Below are 23,977 nucleotides of genomic sequence, written 5' to 3' on the forward strand. Positions count from 1 at the left end.
GCTGGTCCCCTCTTGCTCATCTCAGTGAAAGAGATTAGCAGTCATTCAGAAGTATAATCTGTTAATCGTTGGCTCCTCCCACTTCCCCTCTCCACATCCAAACCGTCATCAGCTACTCTTTATTCTGCATTTGAAATGTTTATTAAACTTTTCCTCTCCTTCCCTCTCTGCTGCCACTGTGCAGACTTAGCTTACACGAGTTATTCCAATGGCTTCCTAATTAATTTCCTCGCCTCCTGTCTTTTCTTTTTTTTTTTTTTTCCAAAACAGAGCCACTTGATCCAGCAGCTGAGATTAAGTCAAGCTGGTCCAACAGGAATTTATGCAAATGTCCAGGTTTGTCCTTGAGGATGGAGTGTGCTCCACTGAAAGAGGTTGGGAAAAGAAAACGAACATTGGTGCCTACTTCTGCGCCGAGCTTTGGACACACAGTTTTGCGTGCAGTCGTCACCAGGATGCTATTAGGTGGAGATGGTCATCTCCCATTTTATGGGGAAGAAACCAGGGCTCCGAGAGCTGGTAGGGCTTGGGCAGTTTCACGGTGACAGAGCTGGGATTCATACCCAAATCTCTCTGACTTGAAAGTACCCGCTCACCAGAAAAAAGACAAGAGTGGAAAAACTAGTGAAATGGGAATAGGACCTGTAGGTTAATTAACTGTGATGTGCCAATGTTAGTTTCCTGGTTTGGCTCATTGTGCAATAGTTGTGTAAGATGTTAACAGTAGAGAAAGCTGGGTGAAGCATATACGGGAAATCTCTGTACTATTTTTGAACCTTTTCTTCAACTCTAAATTTATTTCAAAGTACAAAGTTAAAAAAAAAGAAAAGAAATACCTTTCCACTACGTACTCTGTGCCCTTCACTGAACTTCTTGATCTTATTGTCTAGAACAATCCCCACTTCTTGATACTGTCCCCCCAAAACACACACACATGCACACACATGCACGTGTGCACACACACATGCTCACGCATATTCCACACAGTATCTTGCACAGGAACATCGGCCCCAGCTCTCTGTACCCATCAGCTGATACAGCCCTGGCTATGACCTACCCCAAGGCATCAGTGGGAATTATGGAAGGAGACAGTAACCGGGTGCCTGTGATTTACACTATAACTGTGTTCACCTCCCCCCCACCCTTTGGCTATAAAAATGCAGCGGTGTTGCAATTTATACATTGCAAAATGCCTCTCCTGCCCGCCACCCATCCCCTGCATCACCTCCTCCCCTCTCTGAGTTGGCGTGTAACCTTGATGATCCAGCCAAATGAGTTATTTGAGATGGAAACGTTAATTTATTTGAGCAGATGGGTGTCACCGCTGCTCTGTAGAAAGGTGGCGTTTTGCCGTATTGGCCCAGAGTGCCGCAGATGAAGTCCTGGCTGCGTCGCTGAATCACCGAGTGTGAACGGAATCATATGTTAACGGCACTAAGGGAAATGCCTATTTAAGCCAAGCCCTTCCAGAAAACAAATCCTCGCCCCCCCACCCCGATTTTTGTTTAAAATCTGGATTTTCGCATCTCTGATTTGCCGAGGGTCTGAAAAACCTGAAACTCATTATTTCTCAAAGTGTGGTCCAATGTCCGCCCACATCAGAGTCAAGCAAGGGTTTTATTAAAACGCAGATCTGTGGGACCCACCCCTGACCTACAACCCCCCACCCTTGGGAGTACAGGCTTGGGGATTCTGCAGTTTTAACAAGCTCCCTGGGTGACTGTCACACACACTGAAAGTGGGACCCCCGTGGCTGAAATGATGCTATCAAACTGCCCAGGAAAATCTTCAAAACAAAACAGAACAAAGCAAGAAACCTTGGGATCCGAGGTGGGTTTTTTTTTTGGGGGGGGGGGAGTCCTGTTTTGTTTCTTTCTACTTTCCTCTCCCCTTTCAGATTTTGTGCAAAAACAGTATTACTTTTGTAGTCAGAAATAGATACGTAAAAGGGATAAAAAGATAGCACAAAGAGATTGTTTGTGCACTAGAAGCCAAAGATGGTTTGGAAATGTCAGGAATTTCCAAGACAAGGGGTGTCGCTGTCCTTGGCCCTGAACTTTCAGTCTATACTCTCTCCTCAGACACCCTCCACCACCCAACCCCACTCCCCACCTCCTCCCCTGACCGCTGCCTTCTCTAAGTGTTACATCCAATTTTCTCTTGAATACATGTAGTGAAGAAACTCAATGACCTCCCAGGGGCCTTACTTATAGGGAAGAAGCACAGTGAGAGGATTTATGGAACGTCTGTGAAATACGTGTGTAGAAACTCGCGACATTTTGATCGCTACCAAGGAGAAAAATGGACAGTTTCTTACCAGTCAGTTGCATGAGCCTTTTTTTTAAGGGTTTTTAAAATTAATTAATTGCCCCCCCTTTGTTAGGGATTCTTGGCACAGACACAGGCCCCGGAGAAGGGAAACATTGCCCACGGGCTGTATGTCCAAACTGTCAGGATTTCAATCCCAAATCTCTGGGGGCAAAGCCAGATTTCTTGTGCTTCCCATGGAGTGGGGAGAGCCCTGTCAACGTTCACGGGAAGGAGGGTATTATTAGTAATAGTGCTGCCTCTTCTCGAACAGCCTCCGTGCCACTTCAAGCATCATAGGCTCCCAGATAGCCTCTCCCCGGGGCTGCCTCTGCACCCAGAGCCATTTTCAGGGGAGAAGAGCCTGAGATGTTTGCCATGCGGCATCAGGCCCCGTCCACCTCCAGCCCCTTGTCAAATGCAGGAGCATCGATTAGGCATCTGGTTTTTCTCAGCCTTGCAGGTTCCATTCCTTCCCCCGGGAATTTGCAGCCAAAGACAATGAGCTGAACGGAATTTCCCGAATGGCTGGAGGAGGAAGAGCCCTTGGAGGAGAATTTGGGCCCTGCATCCTGCTTTTGTCACCAACTAGTCTTGGGCCCTTTCTTGGCCTTGGTTTCTTCATCTGTAAAATAAAAATCCAGAGGAGTTATGAAGATCAGAGAAAATCTATAAACAAATAGTTATCAACCAGAAACGACTTTGTCCCCCATCCCCCCCACCCCGGGACGTTTGGCAATGCCTGGAGACAGTTTTGGTTGTCATGACTGGGGCGGGGGGCAGTGCTACCGGCATCTAGTGCATAGAGGCCAGGGATGCATGGGGCAGCCCCCCACAACCAAGAATTATCCAGCCCAAATATCAGCTGTGCTGTGATTGAGAAACCCTGATATAAAGGGCCTGGCAAACAATTAGTGATTCAAGTGGTACTAGTGAGAAAGGGTGTGGGAAAAGGAATACAGTAAATGTATTCAATAAACCTTAGCTATTATTAGTAGATCTGAGTTAATTGGTAGTTGCTTCCTGGAATGCCTCGAAGGATTCTAAGGCTACAAACAAGCTCAGATAGTGTCATGATTGATTAGCGATGTCTGCCATGGGCTTGGCAGGGGGAAGTGGCAGCATGAGTGCAGTGTATTTTCTGACCCTGGACTCTATGATGTCTAGCATCTGTTTCTACTCTGACATTCTGTGATCCTATTGCTATGATTCTGTGAGTCTATCTATAAAGTTCTGTAGTCAGCATTATTTACAGAATATTTAAGCAGGCCAGGCTCCTGCAGGCTTGCTTGGCAGGGGAGGAGGGTGAATGGAAAGCCAGGACGACAGAGCTGGCTCTGTGCAAGGTAAACTAGATAGCGGCTGACAGGATGTGGGGGATGTGATGCAGGCAACCCCCCTCTTACTGCCCCCAAGTCTTCCCCACCTCGCCTGGGTTAAAAATGTTTATGGTTAGAGTCACTCCACTGGATTAAACACTGTCTCCAGGAGGCCTTTGTTTAAATGCACAGAGATTACCTAGAAGGGATAAGCATGCAATCCATCCCTATGTATTAATTCAATAAACTAGTTGTTGCTCGGCAGAATAGAACTGAGGGACAGGAGACAGGTTATCTGTGAGATCAGGTGAGGAGGTGGGGGAAAGCATGCCTTATAGGGCAGGAGTTGGAATCAGTATTGCACAACTCCAGGAGATGCTATTTGCACTGAATTAGGGTGACCAACTTGTCCCGGGACTTCCCTAGTTTTTTTTTTTTTTAATGTTTACTTACTAATTTTATTTATTTATTATTTTTTGGCTGTGCTGCATGGCATGTGGGATCTTAGTTCCTGGACCAGGGATCAAACCCGTGCCCCCTGCATTGGAAGTGCAGAGTCTTAATCACTGGACCACGGGGAAGTCCCAGGGACTTTCCTAGTTTTAAAACTGAAGATCCCATGTCCCAGGAACTCCCTCTGTCCTGGGTGATCCAGGATGGTTGATTATCCTACCTCTAGGCCACATGGCATGGAAGGAACTGTGTAGTCCTTGCTGTAATTTATCCCTCATGCAGCTGCCTGAATTCTCTTTCTGGACATGTTCCTCCCTTGCCTATGAATCCTCTGTGGCTCCCTAGGGCCCTCCAAACTAGCTTGGGACTCTCCATCGTGGTGCCCAAGGTGTCCCCAGCCTTGCTTCCTGATGTCACCTGATCCACCTGCCATGAATCACTCCAACTAGTCGCCATATTGGAGATGTGCTGTGTATTATTCTCTCTCTCTGGGTTAGAGGAGGAGCTTTCCTAGAGAGGGAACTCACTTCTTGGAGTGTATTCAACTTGTGTCAGTAGCAAAAGAGTTACTTAGCCCAGCCTTTGTAAATAGTATAAAACTCATCTGAACCCCCCCCCCGCCCCCGCAGTGAGTCAGGGCTTAGGGATATGGCTACCACTTTGTGTCAAGAGAAATCCCACATACCCCAGAGAACCCCAGGAATCCTTGGAGGATGAGGGTGAAGCCACTAGGCACATGGAACCACTCTAAATGAAAATAAAGCCTTCCTTCCTTCCTGCACTCTTTAAACTTTTCAAAGCAGTTTCACACACACCCCTGGACAGATCCCCTTTGTATCTCTGAGAAAAAGGGAGGATGGATGTCATGCCCATCTGACAGGTGGAAAAACTGAGGTCCCGGGCAGAGGGTCCTATACTCAATAAAGAAACATTTCTGGGTTAGGAGGATCAGGCACAGTGACGTTTAGTGTCTCATTGCACGTTGGTGCCTGGTCTATAACTAATCAAAGTCTTCTGCCTTCTATCCTCTGATGTTTTCATTCATTCATTTACTGAATGCTTAGTATGTGTCAGGCACCGTGTTCGTCTCATAATGACGATTATAGCTAGGGTCGTGGGGGATTTTACTACCTGCAAGTCCCTCTGCTAAATTCTGGATGTGCCTTCATTTCAATGCTCAGAGCAAGCTTTGTGGTATGGGTACAACTACTGTCCCAGATACAGGGGAGGAAACTGAGACTGAAGAAGGAAAAGCAACCCATCCAGGGTCACTCAGCTCACAAGTGGGGGCTCTGCTGAGGCTCATCGTGTTCCCTGGTGTGGTGTGCTTGTGTGGAGCTCTCAGTCTTGTAAGGAGAGAGACATGCCAATTTTCTGAGGTCCAGCCTTTTCCTCTAAGACTCTCCAGGCTGTTCCCTCCCAATGAGCAACACTCCAAATAGGAGACCAATGTTAATGAAGCATCTTCTGTGGGCCAGGCATGTGCACCTATGTTTCCCACACCACCTGGCGAAGTAGCTGCAGTTGAGTCCAGAAGAAATCAAGGCTCCTTGGGTTGACGTGATTGGCCAAAGCTGGCACAGCTGGCGTGCGGGGAGTGGAGACCTGGCCTTGGATGGTGATGCCACATGACTTGCTTTTTCCGCCAGTCTTGGCTCTCCCAAAGGACGTGCGGTGGGGAGAGTTTGCTGCAAGTCTTCAGGTCACATAGGAACCACAGGAACAGTTCTCTTGCGCTTGGTACGTGATCTTAAGCACAAACTCTCGGGACAGGAGCCAGAAAGCCACTCTCCCACCCATTCATTGTAGGGCAGGGGAGCTGGGGACAGGACCCAGAGCCGGACCCAGTGGAGTCCTGCTGCCCATGTCAGGCAGCAGGTGGCGCTGTGGCCCCGGTTTAACAAGGACAGCGGGAAGGTGGAAAGGAGGGGGGAATCCAGAAAGAAAAACTTGTGGAAAACAAGGATTTAAAAAGAAGAACAATTTGTTCCAAAACATTTGCCTTGTAACGGGGTCATCTATAAATTCTGGGATTTCCTGTTTGCTGCTGGGCAGGCTGGCCTGCGGGCAGGCCACTCTCTTCTCTGCAGTCTGGAAGAATCATTTAAGCCCAGCTCACGAGCTCTGGCCTCCCCTGGCCCAGACTGGCTCTGAAATTTCCCAGCTTTTGTGCCCATAAGCAGGATCCTGTGACAGCAGGTCTCCTTGAGCCGTGCTCCAGTTTCCACGGGGGTGGGAGGAGGAGTGAGATCATGGTCATTTTTAAAGGAGAGACTGTCCTCATGAGCTCCCTGTGTTCTCCGTGCTGCCAGGCTTGTTTGAAGGCATAAAGTAAGAGAAAAGAATAAAATGAAAGAAACAGAGGTGGATTCTTCTATTTTTATTTTCCATAGTTAACGATTTTGTGTGTGTGGTGAGAACACTTAAGATCTACATTCTTAGCAAATTTCAAGTATGCAATTCAGTACTATTAACCAGCAGTATTATTAAATAGATTCCCAGAACTTACTCATCTTCAAACTGTAAGTTAGTACCCTTTGACCAACACGTCCCCGTTTCTTGTACTCCCCAGCCTGCCCTGGCAGCCACCGTTCTACTCTGTGCTTCTGCAAGAGTGACGTTTTTAGATTCCACACATAAGTGATACCATGCAATATTTGTGCTTCTGTGTCTGTCTTATTTCACTTAGCATAATGTCTTCTTGTTGTTGCAAATGGCAGGATCTCCTTTTTTATGACCTAATAATATTCCTTTGTGTAAATATGCCACGTTTTCTTTAGATATTGATCTGTCAGTGAACACTTAGGTTGTTTCCATATCATGGCTGTTGTGAATAATGCTTCAGTGACCATGGAAGTTCAGATATCTCTTCAAGATTCTGATTTCATTTCCTTTGGATTTATAACCAGCAGTGAGATTGCTGGGTCATATGGTAGTTCTATTTTTATTTTCTTGAAGAAGGAGGTAGCCCCTTTAAAAAAGAGAGAGAGCTGTTCCAGTCAATATGGGGAGAAACATTTCACTGGAAAAGAGAGAGAAAATTCTTTTTACCAGCCTGGTAGAACTTGAACCAAGCCTAAAGCCCAAAGCCATCAATGAATGAATGGCTAAAGAAAATGCATGCATGCGTCCACCCATCCATCCACTCATTCATCCATCCATCTATCTACCCATCCATGTATCCATCCATCCATGAATCCATCCATCCACCACTCATCCATCCATCCATCCATCCATCCACCTGTTCATCCATCCATCCATCCAACTGCTCACTCATTCACTCAGCAAACAATTATGGAGTACCTACCGTATGCTCGTACCTTTTCCTGCTTTTACTCTGAGGGTAAACCTAGACCAGCTGTGGGGTCAGTGGCATGTGGAGGACATGCGAGTAGCATCTGGAGATGGGATCCAGAAGGTGGGCTTGGGATTCCTGGACAAGAACTGTTAGCAAGGATTGCAACATACTTGGCCAGGGTGAGGGGTACAGTTTGTGGCTGAAAATAGAGTTTTTCTCTGAATAAGTCAAACGAGCCTGCCTGGGATCAAATCCACGAGGGCTGGACAATCTGGTCCCAGCAAATTAAAACAACATGGGCACCAGCCAGCTACATTTTTGAAAACAGTATTTGTGTTGTTTTAATCAAGGACACCACCTCCTCTGTCCTTTGCTCTTGACAAAAAGCTCTGAATTGAAATGGGGCAGAATTTATAAGAAAATAAAACAATTCTTGGGCATCCCAGCACAAACTCATTTTCCTTTTCATCAGCTTCACAGTTTAAGAGCCTCTCTCTATCTCGTTTTACCCTTCTGCCTGCAGGATTATGAGGATTAATGAGCCCATGCCAAGATAGTGTCTAAGTGACACGAGAGCAACACTGCTCTTTCCATATGTAGCTGAACCCAACCTGTTGCATCCTTCCCACAGGTGGAGAGTCCCTTTTAGTAGGGTCTTGGTCCCTGCAGTGCCTGTGGGCAGCCAAGGGGGCAGCTTGAGCCCCAGGCTGAGTCTGTGTATTAACTGTGTCTTATTTTCTATATTCTGATGCTTTGAACATCTTGGAACCTTGCTACCCAGGGAGGGACTGCTCCTCCTGGGCTTAGCCAGTTCCTAGAGATAGTGAACAACTAGCCAGGAAGCACGCCTTTCAAATGCAGACCAACCAATCCAAAGCTCACATCTCCAACCCTCTTCTTTATGGGGCTCTCACCCTCTGAGCCACTGTCTACCTGCCCTAATCACCGCAGGACACACAACTTGGGCACAGCCCCCATGCCCAAGATCTCGCTAAGATTATTCAAACTAGCTCCTCTTGAGCCTGTTTACCCTGCCTCACCCGTTCCTTCCAGGAGAAACCACAATAAAAGTTCTTGCCTGTATTTTTCCCTTACTGCCTCTGCCTCCTGACTGACCCTGGTGCTTCCCCATGTGACCCTGCATGTTGGGCCCTGCCTCCTGTTTCTAGGGATCTATGAGTACAATACACTTCTTACTTCATGACAGTCATTTCTGTGTCTGAGTGTCTTATCAAACCTGCTGAAAACGAATCCCAGGTACCCTTCATACAGCATGCTCTGACTGTCTGTTTGACTGTGGCAGGCCACTGTGCTGTCTTACCTGCAGCCTCCTCTTTCATAAAATGGGGACAGTGATGTCCAGTGCTTGTGGGGATCGAGCAGGTGACAGAAGTGATTTCCCAGCCTCAAGGAGCACCTCTCCAGAGACCTTCTTTATCCCATCCTCACTGTTCTCTCTCTCTTTTTTTTTGGCCATGCCACACAGCTTGTGCAATCTTAGTTCCCTGACCAGGGATTGAACCCATGACCCCTGCAGTGGAAGCAAGGCGTCTTAACCACTAGACCTCCAGGAAAGTCCCTGTTCTCTTTTCTTTATAACATTTATTTGTAGTTGAAATGACTCCTTTCTTTCTTTGCCTGCCCCACCCCCACTAGAATGAATGCTTTTGTTCACTGCTGAACACCTAGACCAACGCTTAGACCAGTGCCTGGCACACAGTAGGTGCTCATTTAACAATATGGAATGTGTGTGAACGCGCCTAGCACTTAGCACTCATGCTTTCCTCCCTCCTTGGTCTTTCGATCTTTCGGGATCCTCTTGCATGAACTGGCATGGGTTTGGGCCACTTTACAGATTGGAAACTGTTGAAGGAGATTCTAGTCCTTTCTGCTGGCCTGTAAAGCTTTGTGCTTGTGTGGAGGCTCTTGTCCAAGACACTCAGAGCACTTTATAAACATTGATGACATAAATGGTGTACTTTGTTTGCAGCAGGTGGGGCATGATTTGCCGAAGCAGGATGGTTCCCAGTGAAGCCAAACCTGTTCTGGAAGTGAGTGGAAAGTTTAAGCGCAGTCAGAGACCTCAGGGGCCATTGGGCCATTTGCCCAGTGACGTCCAGCGAGTGGCTCAGGACAGCGAAGATTCCTGGAAGGCAGCCCCTCACCCCTAGGTACCCCTTCCTCCCTGCACAGCCTCGTGCCCTGGAGCGGGTATTGTTTTGCTGCCTTGGCAGAGCTTCCAGAATCGAGTTAAGAGGATTCTTCTGCTGCCAGAAGGCTCCTTGCATGGATTTATTGAGCCCTCACTTAACGGAGGCGTTGAGGCTGCAAGTCATATGGTACTCACACTCATTCATCCAGCAGAGCCTTCTGAGCAGCCAGTCTGGGCAAGGGCTGTGGACAGAGGAGGGAGGAGACCCGTGAGGGGACAGTGATTCTCACAGAGGAAGTACTTGACTGAGTGCACACAGCACAGGGTCTGTAGGAGCCCAGAGAAGAGGGTTGGGTCAGGACAGGATTCTTGGAGGTACTCCTGTTGCTTCTGTTGACACCCAGGAGTCTTTTAGTTACAGGGTACAAAACCCCAACTCAAACAGGCTTAAGCCATAAAGAAAATACATTAACTCACAGAATGGGCAAATCCAGGAGGATCTGGCTTCAGGCATGACTGGATCAAGGGGCTTAGATGAGAACTCCCTGTCTTGGTGCTGTTTCTCTCTCTGCCTTGGCCTCATTTCCTCCAACCATAGGCAGCATTTACCCCACTTAGTGGAAAAGATGGGAATTGGAAGCTCCCAGTTCCCATTCTTCTCCTTCTATTCATATGTTTACTTAACCAATATTTACTGAGTGGTGAACAAGACAACGTCTTACAGATTTAGCCAACAGTTAAACTTGTGTTTTTGGGCCAAAGACACATGTGCAAGAATATTCATTATAACGTTGTTTATACTAACCAAAGACCAGAAACAACCTAAGTGGCCTGCAGAAAGGGACTGGGTGAGTAAATTATGCAGCAGAAGACTGGATGGCAATTGGAAGAATGAGGTAGATTTATATCAGTAGTTCTCACTCTGTTCAGCTTTACCCCCCGGAGGACATTTGTCCAAGTCTGGAGACATTTTTGGTTGTCACAACTGAAGGGGGAGGGGCAGCACTACTGGCATGTAAGGGGTGGAGGCCAGGGCTGCTGCTACACGTCCTACAATGCATGGCACAGGCCCCACAGTGAAGAGTTACGCAGCCCACAGTACCAGTGGTGCCACAACTGAGAAACCCTGCTCTGTATCTGCTGATGCAGAAATCTGTAGGATATGTTAAGTTAAAAAAAAACCACTGTGGAAAACAATCAATATAGTAGACTACCATTTGTGCAAAACAAGGAGCATATCTATATATGTGCTTATATATGCATAGAATTATCTCCGGATGAATAAATAAGAGAGTGGGGAGCCGTGTCTTGTGAAGGCCTGGGGGAGAGGTGTGGAAGAGAGATTTATTTTCATTGTACAGCTTTTTTTTTTTTACTGTTTGAATATTTTTAAACCACATACATGGATTCTTTAAAAAATTAAAATATAAAAAGGATGAAAGTTTGACTCGACCTATCCACATTCCCTGTCTGACCCCTTCCTACCCACGTCTTCTCCTTTTGAGATGATTAACTTAAGAGCAATCCCTCAAAGTCACAGTTGGAACAGATCTTAGAGATCATCAAATCTTAGCAGTAATCAAAGAGGTCGTGGAAATGCTGGATTAGATGCGTTTAAGTGAGTCTTTTCTGGAGGACTTCTTAGAGCTTTTTTTTTTCTTTTAAAATTTTTATTTATTTATTTATTTATTTTTGGCTGCGTTGGGTCTTCGTTGCTGCGCGCCGGCTTTCTCTAGTTGCGGCAAGCGGGGTCTACTCTTCATTGCGGTGAGCGGGCTTCTCATTGCGGTGGCTTCTCCTGTTGTGGAGCACGGGCTCCAGGCATGCAGGCTTCAGTAGTTGTGGCTCATGGGCTCAGCTGTGGCTCGCGGGCTCTAGAGCGCAGGCTCAGTAGTTGTGGTGCACGGGCTTAGTTGCTCAGCAGCATGTGGGATCTTCCCGGACCAGGGCTGGGACCTGTGTCCCCTGCACTGGCAGGCGGATTCCCAACCACCGCGCCACCAGGGAAGCCCCTTCTTAGAGATTTTAATGCAAGATTATGACTGGTGGTCTCTGAGGGGGTGCGCCGTACAGAATTAGCAGATGTCCTGACTCCTTTAGCAGGGTCCTAGGGCGGCCATAACAAAGCACCATGAACTGCGGGGCTTAAAACAACAGAAGTTTGTTGTCTTACAGTTCTGGAGGCTAGGAGTTTGAAATCAGGATGGCAGCAGAGCCATGAAGTCTCTAGGGACAGACCCTTCCTTGCTTCTTTGTAGCTTCCGGCAGTCTCTGGCAATCTTTGGTATTCCTTTGCCTGCAGCTACATCCCTGTGATCTCTGCCTTCATCACCATAAGGCCTTTCTGTGTGTCTGTCTTCACATGGCTGTCGTCTTATAAGGACCCCAGTCATACTGGACTAGGGGCCTCCCCTACTCCACTGTGATTTTATTTTAGCTAATTACAATTACTCTATTTCCAAATAAGGGAACACTCTGAAAGTCTGCAGATTAAGACTTCAGTGTTTCTTTGGCTGGGGGGTGGGGGTGGGGACACAATTTAACTCATCACAGTTCCTAAGCATACATATATGTAAATACTTTTTCCATTTCATTTCAAAAGACTACTGTTCTTCTGATTATGTTTCAAGAAACGTGGATCTCATATAGTTCCTTCACTTTGCAGTTGAGGCATCTGAGGCCCAGAGAGGGACAGTCACTAGCTCAAGATCACACAGCAGATTAGGGGCAGGGCTAAAACGAAAATCTAGGTCACCGCTCTCCTGGAGAAGAGAGTCAATGAACCCTGTCTGTCCTCGATAGGAGCTGCTTTTTATATATGAGGCTGCGACTGACTGGTGATCAAGACAGCATTCATCAATTCATCAACTCATCCACCCACCCATCCACCCACCTACCATTCCACTGCTTTATCTCCCAACATGCAAGCAAAGCTACCTGATGGAGCAGTTCCTACTCCTATGGACACGGGTCTTATTTCTGAATGTTCCCAAGTGTGTTCTCTGGGACTCTAGGTTGTATGTGATAGAAACCACCGTAGACTGTTGAAACCATAAGAAGAATTTATTGGCTCATGTATCAGAGGAGACACAGCTGGATCCAGGAGGCCAAACAACGCCGTCCTCGTCCTCCCTCTCTCCTCCTCTCGGTCCTTCTTCCCTTGTGTTGGCATCATTTTCAGACACACTTGCTCCGTGGTGGGAAGCATGGGTTCTGGCAGCTCCAAACTCACCAGCGCTGAAAGGACAGTCTTCCCTTTCCCCAGGCCCCCACCAAGGTCCCGAGGAGGGCTTGCTGCCCACACCCCAGAACCTATTCCTATAGCCAAGAGTATTTGGTTCTCTGCTTGGCCAGACCTGGAGCAGGTGAGTGGGGTCAGCTCCACCTGAACCACGATGTCTGAGAATGGGAGTGTACTCATTCTCCTCAAAGGTGCTAGTCAGGTGAAACACAGTGGTGGGTTATCTCTGCTGCCCCTTTGCTGACTATTCAGCAAATACACAGTTACTTACAGTGGTGATTGGGTGGAGACTAAAAGGCTCTGGGCAGCCCCATTCCCACTGCTGCGGGCCAATTTGAACCATGGGCTCTGTGGTCTCCTCTGTGTTTCTCTAGACTCTTTTCACTCTAATGGATGTTTACTTTTCTATCCCCCACCCATAACCAGACTGTAAACTCCTTGAAGGGCCCTGGTTTATTCCCCTTTGCAAATCAGTATGTAGTACAGCAGGCACAGAGTAGGCTCTCAGTAAATGCACGTTGAATTGGGAATCTCTCATAGGTCCACGGATGTCCTAGGTACTCCATAAAATTTTGCTGAATGAATTAGTGAATGATTGTATGGCTGTGTGGATGGATCGATGGATGTGAGGATGGATGGATGGATGCATAGGTGGATGGACACATGGATAAATGGATGGATAGACACATGGATAGGTGGTGGATAGATGAATAGATGGGTGGATGGCTGGCTGGCTGGCTGGCTGGATCAATTGACTGATGCATTGATGCATGGGTGGATGCATGAATGGATGAATGGATAGGTGAACAAGTTGATGTATGGATGCATGGATGGAGAGGTGAGTTGACAGGTGCTATCATGATCATCACTCTGTCACAGCCTCCACTGCAGAGAGCAACTCCTATCAAGGGCAAAAAACTCACTGATCCTTTCATTGTCTGGCTACCTGTCTGATTTCTGTAACACAACCTGGTCACGTTCATTTACAAGACAAGGTGTTAGTGCTCATTTGCCTAGTGAATTTCATCCTGATTCTACTGTTGATCATCACGGACAGTAATGAACCGTGCTGCAGAGGACAAGGACCCAGCTGCCTGCTCAAAACGAGAAGGAAACGGTTAAGAAGTCGGAGCTGTGTGCCCCCCTCTCTCTTCCTGTAGACAGACTTTATCCATACGGTAGTGGAGATGGCTGGGATAATCCTCAAATCACATCCTTCCGGCTCTGTAGAGTGGCAGCTCTCTTACCCTGGCTTGTACAAACCAGGAGAAGGACCCAGGCATCCTGGGTCTGATGCTCTGGAGACAGCCCTGCCATGACTTTCCTAAATGTGCTGCCCGATGGAGACTCAGCCTGCCTCCACTTCCGATGGAGTCGATCCCAACAGGGAGAGCATAGCACTCTGCCCTGTGGAACTCTGGCTTCCCTACTCCCCTTGCTCTTGCCCTCATGCCTCCCGGGAAAGGGGCCAACTCAGCAGTCAGTCTCAGAGGGAAACCCTCTTGGGAAACAGCCCAGAGGGACCACCTGCACTGGCGGGCAGCAGAGCTATTGGTAGCTGGGCAGCCCTCTGCAGTCCAGCTTGCCAGTCAGAGAGTGCTCACCATCAAGCACAGCAGACCCACCGTCTCACTTAGGTGTCAGCTCTTGTGAGGTTCAGTGAGATAGTTTGCTGGATGCTGAGCGGAAAGGCTCTTTCCCGCTGCCTCTGCCACGCTCTCCACGGGGCGCTGTACAAGAGCAGTGTGCGTTCAGCTCCTCCTACGTGCCAGGCTCCCTCCTACCCACGTGAGACAGCTATTAATATCCCCACTTTACGAAAGGGAAAATGGGCTCAGAGAGATGCATGGACTCATTTGTGTTCATGCACGAGCCAAGACTCAATCTGGGGCTCCCTGCAAGTTCACAGCCACCTCTGTGGACTGGTGTGGCCAGAACTTCAATGATGCTCACTGCTTGTCCATTTTGGAGTTGAATCAATGGAAACCTCACTTAGCTATTTATCTTTTGTATCAGCAATTCGTGAAGCATCATAGCCTGTGAGGGAGACAAGTTGCCCACGGAAACAAAGATTGATGCTAAAAACTGGAAATGAGTCAGTGTTAGGCACTTGTGTGCCCTTTCTGTTTTGGCTGCCAAAATTGAGTAAAAAACATGGGACCCTGGGAGAAGTGATGTGAGGATCCCTAAGAGCTCCCATCACCTAACAGCTCCTTGGTTTCCTGAGATTTCACCTGGAGACCTTCGTTTCTTAGGGTCTGAAATCCTTTTTGATTTTCGAAAGACTTTAATTAAAATGAAAATACCTCTGAGAATGGTCAGTCAAGGTTTGAGGCTGTGCATCAGCTTAGAGCTTAAGCAAAGGAGCAGAGAGTGTGGCCTTAGGAAAGGGCACACGATGCACAAAGGTGAATGGGAAGCAGGTGCAGACCCTGAAAAGAGGACCGACTTTGCCTCCATCATGATTTCACCCAAGGCCAGCTGAAAAGGGAGAATATTGTGTCGGCTATTTATTGGTGCATTACAGATTATTCTGATACTTAGAAGCTTAAAGCAACAATAAACATTTATCATCGCATACAGTTTCTGTGGGTCAGAAATCTGAAGATGGTTAGCGAGGTGGTTCTGACTCCTGCTCTCTCAAGAGGGAGTGGGTGAGAGCTGGGGCTGCAGTCTCATCTGAAGGCTTGGGTGGGGCTGGAGGACCTGCTCCAAGTGACTCACTCACATGGCTGTTGGCAAGATGATGCTGGCCAATGGCAGGAGGCCTCAGTTCCTCTCCACATTGATGTCCCCCTAGGGCTGCTTGAGCATCCTCACAACATGGTGGCTGGCTTCCCTCAGAGCAAATGAGCTGAGAGAGGGAGAGAGAGAGAGAAGAAAGAGAAGCCTGCGATGTCTTTATGACCTTGGCTTAGCAGTCTCACTCCATTTCTGCAATATCCTACTGGTTCCACTATTCACTGAGGGAGAGTCCCACACAAAGGTGTGAAAGCCAGGTGGTGAGATTATTGGGGACCGTCTTGGACACCGACCCGTGGCTTCTGCAGTCATCCTCTTTATTTTACAAGTGACAAAATGGAAGCATGAAGAGCTTACCCGAACACATCCTGGATTTTTTTGTGAGTCAGGGGTCACGTCTGATTGTTCACTATAACATTCCTGGAAGCGCCTACAACAGTGTCCAGCATTTAGTGGCTATTCAATAAACACTCACTGAATGAGACGTGTGAATGAACTCATGCTTGAGAAAGTAAAGTGGTTCTTGAAACCTAGTCCATTTTATTTACTGTCCCGTTAGATGTCTTTAGGGAGCAGGGATCAAGGAAGAGGATTTTGCATTGCTAGATTTCTCATATCATTGACTTTTTGTGCACGTATGTGTTATCGTGGCCTATCGTTCGTTGAGTCTTCTGTTTCTTTAAGACCCGAGTCTCCTGGTGTGTTGTTGAAGGGAAGAGGTTTGCAGAAACCCCACAGGGAGGAGCCCTCCCCTTCTTTGGATGAAAAAAGGGTCACTGTACTTGCAATAGAGTTATAACTGGTTACCAGATTTAAGCATAGGGCCTCTCATATGTCAAAACCTCAGAGCAGAGAGATTATATGTATGGGTAGCATATATATAAATGTATGTATAATTTATGCAATATTTCTCCTATTCGCGCTCTCTACTTAAGCTATCCATTAAAGCCCATCACATTAATTTATTGAAAAATTCTGGGGGAATTGTATTAGTTTTTTTCCCATTAAATTAACATTACAGCCTTTAAATAGATGTCCTGGATGCCTATTGTTGCTAACAAAATTATTATGCAAATTGAAATCTGCCCTTTCTGGATTTGGCCACCAGCTTCTCACCCTCCTCCTCTTTCCATGACCCCGTTAATTTAATTGCCCTTTCCCCTGAGTTCCCAGGCCACCGAAGTGGGACAGGAACCCTGGCCTAAGCCAGAGGCTCCGGGCGGGGCTGTGGGGCCGGGTCTGGGCTCAGCAGAGCAGGTTAGAGTTTTAGACTCTGGTCTCCAAGGCCCTTGTGAAAACACTCTTAACCCAAGAAAGAGAAAAAGGGTGGGCGGTCTTTCCCAGGCCCCTCTGTGGCCAAGATTGTGCTTAGTATTGAAGAGGATGGCGTGTGAGTCAGAGGGGCTGGGTTCGAAACTGGATCCCGCCCCTTAGTGAGTCTGAAATTTTGGGCAAATCTCCTAACCTCTATAAAACCAAAACAACCACCCTTCCCTCAAGGGAAGCTGAAGGAGGACGTGAAATAATGGACAGTGCCTGCCTGGAGCAGGTGCCCCTGAAGGGTTGCCATTATCATTTATCATTCACTCGTTCATTCACCCATTCATTCAGGAAGTAGTCTTGGAGCCCACTGGGCTGGGTGCAGGGGCTGTGGTGAGAAGCAGATGACTCAGCTCTCTGATCTCCTGTAACTTGTATGGTGGGGTGGGGGTGGGGAATAAACAAGTAAGTAATATGATTGTGCATAGAGGTAGGTGTTATTGCCATTATTAGCAAGTCAGACTTGTGTTTAAAAAGTGAAAAATGCAGTTCTGCTAATTAATCAATCACGCTGATTTGCCTGCTCCACTTAAACCTCCAGGAAGTAGAACCGGCCGTTTCCCTTGGACTGGATCCCAGAGGCCTGGTTAATCCCTGGGTACTAGTTGGAAGGAGCTTTTTCTTTAACGTGAGCTGCTAGAGGGCTGGAAACAGAAGCTGAGTGACAGGGACTCTGGAGCAAGGAGATCTCTTTGTGAAGTCGGCCATATTCCAGTTTTGGATGGGGTAGGGGTTCCCCCAGCCCTGCTTTGGGTCTTATCTTTCTGAACAAAGCTTGTGAAGTGATCCCCAGCTAATCTCTCTGGATGAACACCAAGACTTCACTACCCTTCAAGAGTATCCAAGGGGGATGTCTTATCTCATCTTTCCCATCTGTTTGATCTCCAGGAGTCTTTCTCCTTTCATGAATGGGCTCTTCCATTTGCATAGACACTAAGTAGATTGAAATGAGGTTTGAAAAAGGAAAATCAAAGCTTCCTTTGTCTTTGGGGTTTGAAAACACACCCCTGAAATAAACAGCAGGGGTGGAAACCAGCCTACTCCGGTCCACAGGTTAGTTCTCCCAGTAAAACTAGTGCTAAGCTAGAGCCTGGAAAGATGGGTCCCTTGACTGGGCAGTTCTATCTCAGGGTATCTCCTATGGCTAGGGTGGGGGTCACCTAGAAGTTTTCATGCTCATGTCTGGCATCTGAATTGGGAAGACTTGTAGAGCTGGGGGCTGGAACAGCTGGGCTCCTTGGGTGTATATTATATATCAATGTGGTCTCTCCAGCATGGTGGCTTTAGGGCAGCTGGATATCTTACATGGTGGCCATGGTGACCCAAAGCAGATGTCCTGAGACAGAGAGAACCAGGTGGAAACCATATCACTTTCTGTGACCTATCCTTGGAAGTCATGCTGTCACTTCTGCTGCCTTCTGTTGGTTGAGGCGGTCAGAGGGGCCAGCCCAGGTTGAAAAGAAGGGAAAAGAGACTCTACCTCTTGATGGCAAATGGCAAGATTCTGGAAGAACACAAGGGACTGAAAATATTGCAGTGGGTAATGTTTACTCCTGAACATTCCTGGTTGAGATTATTAGGATGGCTGTAGACTCAGATGTGCAAGGTAAAACAAGAACATTTCTAGGAGATAACAGGAGAACGTCTTCATGACTTTAGGATAGGCAAATGTGACATAATAAGACATATGTATTGGACTCTGTGTCTGTTTCCTGACACACAGCTCCTAAATCCCTTGGAATTTCCTGAGTGATAGGAGGTTCTTTTGTTCTAATGAAGTAACTCTTCGTGGTCTCCTGGTTAGCTTCAGGATGGGGGCTGGTCATCAAAAAGATCAAGCCATGATTAGAGGCTTGGAACTTTCAAACCCACTGTACATCCTCTGGGGAGAGGGGAGGGGCTGGAGACTGAGTTTAAAGCCAATCATGCCTATATGATGAAGCCTCCATAAAAATCCCTAAGCTGTGGGTTCCGGAGAGCTTCTGGGTGGATGAACACATCATATTTCAGGGAGTGGGGCATCCCTACTCCATGGGGATAGAAGCTTCTGTGATTGTGACCCTTCTAGATCTCACCCTATGTACCTCTTCATCTGGTTATTCATCTATATCCTTTATAAGTAAATGCTTCCCTGAATTTTGTGAGCTGTTCCAGAAAATTATCAAATGTGGGGAGTGGGTGTTGTGGGAACTCCTGACTTTTTAGCCAAGTCAGACAGAATTATGGGTACCTGGGGCAACCGTTACTTGTGACAGGTGTCTGACTGGGGATAGTCTTGTGGGACTGAGCCCTTAACCTGTGGAGTTTGATGCTAAATGCGTGTAGTTGGTGTCAGAATTGAATTAAATTATAGGACACCCAGTTTGTGTCCCAAAATTGGAAAATTGGTTGGTTTGGGGGAAAAAAATCCAACACATTTGGTTCAGAAGTGTTGTGAGTATAGAAACAGTTTTCCTTTAACAAATATTTCTGAAACAGGGCACACACACAACGAACCAGAAAAAACAATTGATCAGTTGTTCATTAAAATTAAGAACTTCTGTTCATCAAAAGACTCCATTAAGACAATGAAAATGCAAACCACAGAGTGGGAGAAGATAGTTGGAATAAAGATATCAACGGAGGACTCATATTCAGAGTATTTCAAGAACTCCCGTAAATCAATAAGGAAAAGAAAAACAATCCATTCTTTTTTAAATGAGCAAAACATATGAATATGATTTTCATAAAAGAGGAATCCAAAGGGCCAATAAACCTGTCAAAGAGTCAACATCATTAGTAATTAAGGGAATATGATTCAAACCGCAAAGAATTTTTATATGAGTAAAAGCTTTTAGCTGGACACCTAACATTTTTTAGCTTTACTGTATATAAATTTTACACGTACACATACAAGAGTGGCTAAAATTACAAAGAAAGAAATCTGTCAATACCAAGTGTTGACAATGCTGGGAGCTGCTGGAACACTCATATACTTAAGATAGGAGGGCAGATTAGGACACCCGCTTTGGAAAGTTACTTATTCAGTATTTACAAAAACCGGTTGCAGCACATGTACTCTAGGAATATGCTCAATAGCAATAAGTAAATGTGTGCACCAAAAGACATGGCTAAGAATATTCATAGTGGCATTATTTGTATTAGCCCTGTCTTAGTCCATTCAGGCGGCTATAACAGAATATCATAGACTGAGTGTCTTATAAACAACAGACATTTATTTCTCACAGTTCTGGAGGCTGGGAAGTCCAAGATCAAAGTTTCAGCCAAGTTAGTGTCCAGTGAGGGTCCACTTCCTGGTTCATAGATGGCCATCTTCTCACTGTGTCCTCACATGGTGGAAGGGACAGAGATCTCTCTAGGTCTGTTTTATAAGGACACTAATTCCATTCATGAGGGCTCTACCCTTATGACCTAATTACCTCCCCCAAACCCCACCCCTTAATACCATCACAGTGGGGATTAGGTTTCAACATAAGAATTTTAGAGGGACACAAACATTCAGTCTATAGCAAGCCCCAAACTGGAGACAACCCAAGTATCATCAATAGCAGAACAGATATATAAAGTGTGACATATTCTTACAATGTGATAATTGCAACACTGTGTATAGAATACTGTATAGCAATGAAATTGGACAAACCCACACAATAGCAGGGAGGGATCTCTCTCACATATCACTGAGTGAAAGAATGTGCTGTATGATTCAATTTACCTAAAGCTTACAACCAAGCAAAACAAATGATAAGGACAGAAGTAAAATTAGTGGCTATCTTTGGTGTTGGGGGGGTGGGGATAACTGGGAGGAGCACAAGGAACACTTTTGGGGTGTTGGTAGTGTTCTACATCTTAACCTGGGTGGTAGTTAGAAAGATGTGTTCACTTTGTAAAAATTCATCAGATTGGTGTACTTTTATCATATGTATATTATGTATATACTTCAATGAAATAGTTTGCTTTTTTTGTTTAGTAGATCTTTATTGGAGTATTATTGCTTCACAATACTGTGTTAGTTTCTGTTGTTGATTCAACAAAGTGAATCAGCCATATGCATACACATGTCCCCAGATCCCCTCCCTCCTGAGCCTCCCTCCCATCCTCCCTATCCCACCTCTCTAGGTCATCGCAAAGCACTGAGCTGATCTCCCTGTGCTATGCTGCTGCTTCCCACTAGCTAACTATTTTACATTCGGTAGTGTATATATGTCAGTGCTACTCTCACTTCGCCCCAGCTTCACCCTCCCCCCGCTGTGTCCTCAAGTCCATTCTCTATGTCTACATCATTATTCCTGCCCTGCCACTAGGTTCATCAGTACCATTTTTTTTTAAATTCCATATATATGTTAGTATACAGTATTTGTTTTTCTATTTCTGACTTACTTCACTCTGTATGACAGACTCTAGGTCCATCCACCTCACTACAAATAACTCAGTTTCATTTCTTTTTATGGCTGAGTAATATTCCATTGTATATATGTGCCACATCTTCTTTATCCATTCATCTGTTGATAGACATTTAGGTTGGTTCCATGTCCTGGCTATTGTCAATAGTGCTGCAATGAACATTGGGGTACATGTCTCTTTTTGAATTATGGTTTTCTCAGGGTATATGCCCAGTAGTGGGGTTGCTGTGTCATATGGTAGTTCTATTTTTAGTTTTTTAAGGAACCTCCATACTGTTCCCCATAGTGGCTGTATCAATTTACATTCCCACCAACAGTGCAGGAGGGTTCCCTTTTCACCACACCCTTTCCAGCATTTATTGTTTCTGGATTTTTTGATAATGGCCATTCTGACCAGTGTGAGGTGATACCTCATTGTAGTTTTGATTTGCATTTCTCGAATAATTAGTGATGTTGAGCATCTTTTCACGTGCTTCTTGGACATCTGTATGTCTTCTTTGGTGAAATGTCTATTTAGGTCTCCCACCTATTTTTTAATTGAATTGTTTGTTTTTTTGATATTGAGCTCCATGAGCTGTTTGTATATTTTGGAGATTAATCCTTTGTCCGTTGTTTCATTTGCAAATATTTTCTCCCATTCTGAGGGTTGTCTTTTTGTCTGTTTATGGTTTCCTTTGCTGTGCAAAAGCTTTTTTAAAATAAATTTATTTATTTATTTATTTATTTATCTATGGCTGTGTTGGGTCCTCGTTGCTGCACGCGGGCTTTCTCTAGTTGTGGTGAATGGGGGCTACTCTTTGTTGCAGTGTGCTGGCTTCTCGTTGTTGTGGCTTCTCTTGTTGCGGAGCACAGGCTCTAGGCGTGTGGGCTTCAGTAGTTGTGGCACACGGGCTCAGTAGTTGTAGCACGCGGGCCCAGTTGCTCCACGGTATGTGGGATCTTCCTGGACCAGGGCTTGAACCCGTGTCCCCTGCATTAGCAGGCAGATTCTCAACCACTGTGTCACCAGGGAAGCTGAAGTGCAAAAGCTTTTAAGTTTAATTAGGTCCTATTTGTTTATTTTTATTTTTATTTCCATTACTCTAGGAGGTAGGTTAAAAAAGATCTTGCTGTGGTTTATGTCAAAGAATGTTTTTCCTGTGTTTTCCTCTAAGAGTTTTATAGTGTCTGGTCTTACATTTAGGTCTTTAAACCATTTGGAGTTTATTTTTGTGTATGGTGTTAGGTAGTGTTCTAATTTCATTCTTTTACATGTAGCTGTCCAGTTTTCCCAGCACCACTTATTGAAGAGGCTGTCTTTTCTCCATTGTATGTTCTTGCCTCCTTTGTTGTAAATTAGGCGACCATAGGTGCGTGGGTTTATCTCTGGGTTTTCTATCCTGTACCGTCGTTGATCTATATTTCTGTTTTTGTACCAGTACCATACTGTCTTGATTACTGTAGCTTTTTTTTTTTAATTAATTAATTTAGTTTTGGCTGCGTTGGGTCTTCGTTGCTGCGCGCAGGCTTTCTCTAGTTGCAGCGAGCGGGGGCTACTCTTCATTGCGGTGCGCAGGCTTTTTATTGCAGTGGCTTCTCGTTGCAGAGCATGGGCTCTAGGCACGCGTGCTTCAGTAGTTGTGGCACGAGGGCTCAGTAGTTGTGGATTGCAGGCTCTAGAGCGCAGGCTCAGTAGTTGTGGCGCACGGGCTTAATTGTTCCACGACATATGGGATCTTCCGAGACCAGGGTTCGAACCCGTGTCCCCTGCATTGGCAGGCAGATTCTTAACCACTGCACCACCATGAAAGCCCCTTGATTACTGTAGCTTTGTAGTATAGTTTGAAGTCAGGGAAGCTGATTCCTCCTGCTCCATTTTTCTTTCTCAACATTGCTTTGGCTATTCGGGGTCTTTTGTGTTTATATGAATTGTAAAATTTTTTGTTCTAATTCTGTGAAAAATGCCATTGGTAGTTTGATAGGGATTGTATTGAATCTGTAGATTGCTTTGGGTAGTTTAGTCATTTTCACAATATTGATTCTTCCAATCCAAGAACATGGTATATTTCTCCATCTGTTTATGTCATCTTTGATTTCTTTCATCACTGTCTTATAGTTTTCTGAGTACAAGTCTTTTGCCTCCTTAGGTAGGTTTATTCCTATTTATTCTTTTTGTTGCAACGGTAAATGGGATTGTTTCCTTATTTTCTCTTTCTGATTTTTCATTGTTAGTGTATAGGAATGCAAGAGATTTCTGTGCATTACTTTTGTATCCTGCAACATTACCAAATTGATTGATTAGTTCTAGTAGTTTTCTGGTGGCATCTTTAGGATTTTCTGTGTATAGTATCATGTCATCTGCAAACAGTGACAGTTTTACTTCTTTTCCAATTTGTATTCCTTTTATTTCTTTTTCTTCTCTGATTGCCGTGGCTAACACTTCCAAAACTATGTTGAATAAGAGTGGCGAGAGTGGGCATCCTTGTCTTGTTCCTGATTTTAGAGCAAATGGTTTCAGTTTTTCACCATTGAGTATGATGTTTGCTGTGGGTTTGTCATATATGGCCTTTATTATGTTGAGGTAGGTTCCCTCTTTGCCCATTTTCTGGAGAGTTTTTATCATAAATGGGTGTTGAATTTTGTCAGAAGCTTTTTCTGCATCTATTGAGATGGTCATATGGTTTTTATTCCTTAATTTGTTAATATGGTGTATCACACTGGTTGATTTGCGTATACTGAAGAATCCTTGCATCCCTGGGATAAATC

General features: G+C 45.7%; 1 protein-coding gene across 3 annotated transcripts in view; it reads left to right on the forward strand.

Annotated features, from left to right (window-relative positions):
• SPRING1 (SREBF pathway regulator in golgi 1) overlaps window positions 1-23,977 on the forward strand; it is a 219,734-nt gene that overhangs the window by 98,050 nt on the left and 97,707 nt on the right. Inside the window, exon 5 of one of the 3 annotated variants that reach the window (XM_036874922.1) lies at window positions 271-765. The exons of the other annotated variants lie outside the window; for them this stretch is intronic. Within the exon in view, the coding sequence (XP_036730817.1) occupies window positions 271-348 (78 nt within the window). The 3' untranslated portion in view covers window positions 349-765. Of the gene's footprint in view, window positions 1-270; window positions 766-23,977 lie in introns of those variants that run through there. 3 annotated transcript variants of the gene reach the window in all.

The sequence above is a fragment of the Balaenoptera musculus genome, chromosome 14, assembly GCF_009873245.2.
Source record: "Balaenoptera musculus isolate JJ_BM4_2016_0621 chromosome 14, mBalMus1.pri.v3, whole genome shotgun sequence".
NCBI lineage: Eukaryota > Metazoa > Chordata > Mammalia > Artiodactyla > Balaenopteridae > Balaenoptera > Balaenoptera musculus.